The sequence below is a fragment of the Solanum stenotomum genome, chromosome 5 (genome assembly GCF_019186545.1).
Source record: "Solanum stenotomum isolate F172 chromosome 5, ASM1918654v1, whole genome shotgun sequence".
Classification (NCBI taxonomy): Eukaryota; Viridiplantae; Streptophyta; class Magnoliopsida; order Solanales; family Solanaceae; genus Solanum; species Solanum stenotomum.
Window position 1 is genome coordinate 45,041,731 of NC_064286.1, and position 4,135 is coordinate 45,045,865.

The 4,135-nt window shown below is 31.2% G+C and overlaps 1 protein-coding gene across 1 annotated transcript; it reads left to right on the top strand.

The window, feature by feature from the left end:
- Positions 1 to 2,323: 2,323 nt before the first annotated feature.
- On the top strand, positions 2,324 to 3,405 carry LOC125865897 (glycine-rich RNA-binding protein GRP1A-like). The gene is made up of 2 exons (XM_049546161.1): positions 2,324 to 2,551; positions 2,837 to 3,405. Exons 1-2 carry the CDS (start codon positions 2,441 to 2,443, stop codon positions 3,209 to 3,211), a joined length of 486 nt encoding a protein of 161 aa, XP_049402118.1. The 5' UTR covers positions 2,324 to 2,440; the 3' UTR covers positions 3,212 to 3,405.
- Positions 3,406 to 4,135: the final 730 nt, after the last annotated feature.

The window sequence follows — 4,135 nt, forward strand, 5'->3', positions numbered from 1 at the left end:
AAAAAAGTAAAAAAAATAAAACAACGATTAATATTATCATCATTAAAAACAACCACTAGTTATAAGTCACAATGACCTACTAGTAATATTATCATTACAAAAAGAGACTTCTAGTCTTAAAGTTATAATTGTGCTCGACGACTTTTCATATGTTGAAAACGATAAATAAAAACGACAAATTTTCGATCTTGTGACATACTTATCCATCTCAATTTACAAAGATAAATTTCTGCAAAAAAATCAATTTTATCATAGAATTAATTCACATAATTCAATTAATTTTTATTGAAATCTATAACTTTCTATCAACAACCCAAACAACAATTAATATATCTATTTGATCTTTCAACACCACAAGCAATAATTAGCAATATATGAGTCAATGAGCACAAAATTTTCAATTGCACAATTTGTTATTTGTATACATCCTAAAATTTAATTTTTGAATCAAGTAAGTTGGTAAGAAAAAATATTAATTCAAAAGTATTCAAAAAATACATTTTTAATCACAAAACACTAAATATGTGAGACTCTAAAGTCTAAATCAATTTATCAAGTAACAAAAAAAGTATGTGGAATATATTTTAAGAATTAAGACTTAAAGAGTACTAGCCATAAGCAATGAAAATCTCAAAACCTAATTTCCCTAACCCTTTTTTTTTCATTATCTAACTTTAATCAAACATCAAATCTTATTACCTTACTTTTGTATTTTGATTTTGAAAAGAAAAAAGATTGAAGTTTGTTGTTGGGCTGGCTGCTTTCTCTTTGAAACAAGAAGAAGAAGAAGAATGATTTCCTCTTTTTGTTAAAAGAAAAAATCCCATAAAAGTGGGCAATGAAAAAGGTTTTAAAACATAGAAAAGGTTAAAAATAAAAAAGAAAGAAAAAGTTAGTCACCCTAAACTAATTAAGAATAGAAAAAGTCAAAACAAGTACAAAATTCGGTGTAAAATAAGCCCTTAATTAAAAAATGGAAAAGTAAAAAAAAAGGTGCAAAATTCGCTGGAAAAAGTTTTTTTAAAAAAAGAATGGGGCTGACGGGATTCGAACCCTCGCCCTCATGCTTCGCGCGCCTTATTTTTCCAAGTGTTAACCAGCGCACCTACGACTGCTTGTGTTCTATGGGTGCTTATTTTTATTTAATAACGTATTTATCATATTTTCTATATATATATACAAATTTTTTTCCGGAGTCAATGGGTGCTCAAGCACCCAAAATTGACTACGTGGGTCCGCCCCTGATGATACTGAATTAAATTTTAGATTCAGACGCCTAATTCATTTTCTTTTATGAAAGTCCTTCATTTTGTCATTTTTAACTATACGTAATTTGAGCATGTTTTTACCCATAATTTGATATTATTCTTCTTTTCCCCCCTCAAAATATTTATAGTTTATAAGAATCAATACCATTCATCTCATTATTAAATTAAAAATGAAGAAGGTGAATCTAGATGTATTTTATTAGAAGGTAAGGTGTTAATATTTCTTTATCCCACTTGATTATGATTATACATCTGATCTTATTAACATTCTCACCTTAATTTTTATATTTTTAAGGGATAAGGGTCTGAAAAATATTCCAATTTTGGTCGGATTTACTGTTGCGATACTAAACTTTCATGATGACCTATTACCTCTCTAGACTATTTAATACCGTATTTTTTATTCTCTGAATTATTTAATAGTGTATTTTAAAGATATATATGTGCCCACGTGGACACATTACTATTTATAATTTTGCATTATTTTTATGTCCACGTGGGCAAATATATATGTTTAAAATATGGTGTTAAATAGTGTAAGGATGTAATACGTCCTCATGAAAGTTTAGTATCGCAACAACAAATCCGACCAAAGTTGGGATATTTTTCAGAACCTTATCCCTATAATTAGTCTTAACACGTATTGTACACATCCCGCTCGCCAAGTAAAAGTAATAATGAAGAAATAGCTAAAATATGAATTCCTCATTTTCTGAAGACTATTTAGATTTAAAATATAAAAGATAATTTGAAAAAATTGAAAAGTAAATAAATAGGAGTAATATTTAACATAGAAAAACACCACATTAACTTATTTTATGCCTTAATTCTTATAATTATTTTTTTATTATTAATCTTCCTTTAGTCAAAGATAAGGAGTGGCTTATTTTATAGCTTATTCATGAAGTTTTTATTATTATTAAAATCTGGATAACTATTATCAACAAACAAATTATTTCTAGTCAAAGAAAAGTGATGACCTAGGGATGATTTGGACATTTTCTTTGGCAAAATATCTTAGACCCTAAGCCCAATTACTTAAAAGCCCATGGACACCATAGCCTCTGCCGCCTATAAAATATGGGCTTTTCTGCTCAACTTTCACCGCATCTCTCATTTCTGATATTTTCATTCGTTAGGGTTTTTCTTCTCTAGTTTCTCAGTTTAGTTTAATGGCTGCCGAAGTTGAGTATAGTTGCTTCGTCGGTGGGCTCGCATGGGCCACCACCGATCGAACACTTAGCGATGCTTTCTCTACCTACGGCGAAGTAGTCGACTCGAAGGTCCGTTTGTCGCAGAGCAGAAATCAGATCCGAGCCCATTTTTTGGTTTCGTTGATGACCTTCTGTTACTGATTACTATCTCTAACTCTGGTTTACTTGATTCATCTGTTACTGTTACTCTGTTTATACTGTTATACCATTCCTTGAGACGGTATGTTCCGTCTTCCTTCTCTTTTTGTCAAGAGATGAAGATAGATAGATCGGTTTTAAGTTTCAGTTTTACTATTTTTGTTTTTCACCTTGTAGATCTATTAGATCTGAATTGTTTTTGATTTTTTTTTTCAGATCATTAACGACCGAGAAACTGGTAGATCTAGAGGATTTGGCTTTGTTACCTTCAAGGATGAAAAATCCATGAAGGAAGCAATCTCAGGGATGAACGGTTCGGAACTTGATGGCCGTAGCATCACTGTTAACGAAGCCCAGGCCCGCGGAAGTGGAGGTGGTGGTGGTGGTGGCGGTTTCGGTGGTGGCAGACGCCGTGAAGGCGGTGGCGGTGGTTACGGAGGAGGTGGCGGCTACGGAGGTGGCGGCGGTGGCGGCTATGGAGGTGGCAGACGTGAAGGAGGTGGTGGTGGCGGCTACGGAGGTGGCCGACGTGAAGGTGGTGGCGGCGGAGGTTACGGTGGTGGTGGATATGGCGGTGGTGACCGTTATTAGTTTGATAGCTCTGAACTAGGCCTATGGTTTATGGCCTTTATAGATTAGTTCTTTAATATGGTTTAGGTGAGAAGTTCCATACTGTTAAGTGTGGTTTTAAGTTATTGTTCCTTATATTTGGTTTGATGATAAGATACTGTGAATCTGTATTTTGCGAAGTTCCATGCGAATCAAGTAAATGACAGTTTGCGTCATATTCCTTTTGCCCTTGCAAGTTTAATTCTGGTTTACACTCTTTCGATTAATTTTACTTTTATTCTCTTCAGACTGAGCATGTTGAGAAACTCTTTCTCAAAGAATTTCAACTATTAATTACTTTAATTTATCGAAGGTTGTATATTTAAGGTAGTTGGGAGTACTATTTATGTTTTTATGCTTATTTGCTCTTTTCTTATATTTAATAATTTTATTAGATTTTCATTATTTAAATCTCGACTCTAAAGCTATTTTAAATTAGTGCACTTTAAAAATTATTGCTTCATTATATTGGTTGATTTATTCGCTGCTTTCCTTTGCTTTATTATATTAGTAATTAATAATTGATTTGCTGCTTTCCATTAATAAGTTTAAATTTTGATTATGATTTTTATGTAACTTCTCTATTTTTGAAATTATTTACAATTTTTTCGATAAAATTTTTACAACCTTGATTTTTTCTTGATGTGTTCATTCTAGTATATATATAATCATTATAAAAAGATATTATTTAATGGAGTTTTTACATAAATAATACATTTTATTTAATTAATTTCACTTTTGAAGTGTTACTTTATTTTTATTACTAATCTAATATTAGCTTTAAATCTTTATTAAAGTTGTATCTTGTATTGAAGTCTTAACAAAATTGTGTCAAAAGCTTCTATCGAAATTGTATTATTATTGTAGAATAAATCCAATAGATTTCTAACAACGGAAGCTAATTTA

What these genes read in the sequence shown, in the direction of transcription:
- LOC125865897 (XM_049546161.1), top strand. Translation starts at nt 2,441, where the DNA reads ATGGCTGCCGAAGTTGAGTATAGTTGCTTCGTCGGTGGGCTCGCATGG. An exon ending in GCGAAGTAGTCGACTCGAAG is followed by an intron (nt 2,552 to 2,836) that starts GTCCGTTTGTCG and finishes TTTTTTTTTCAG; the next exon opens with ATCATTAACGACCGAGAAAC.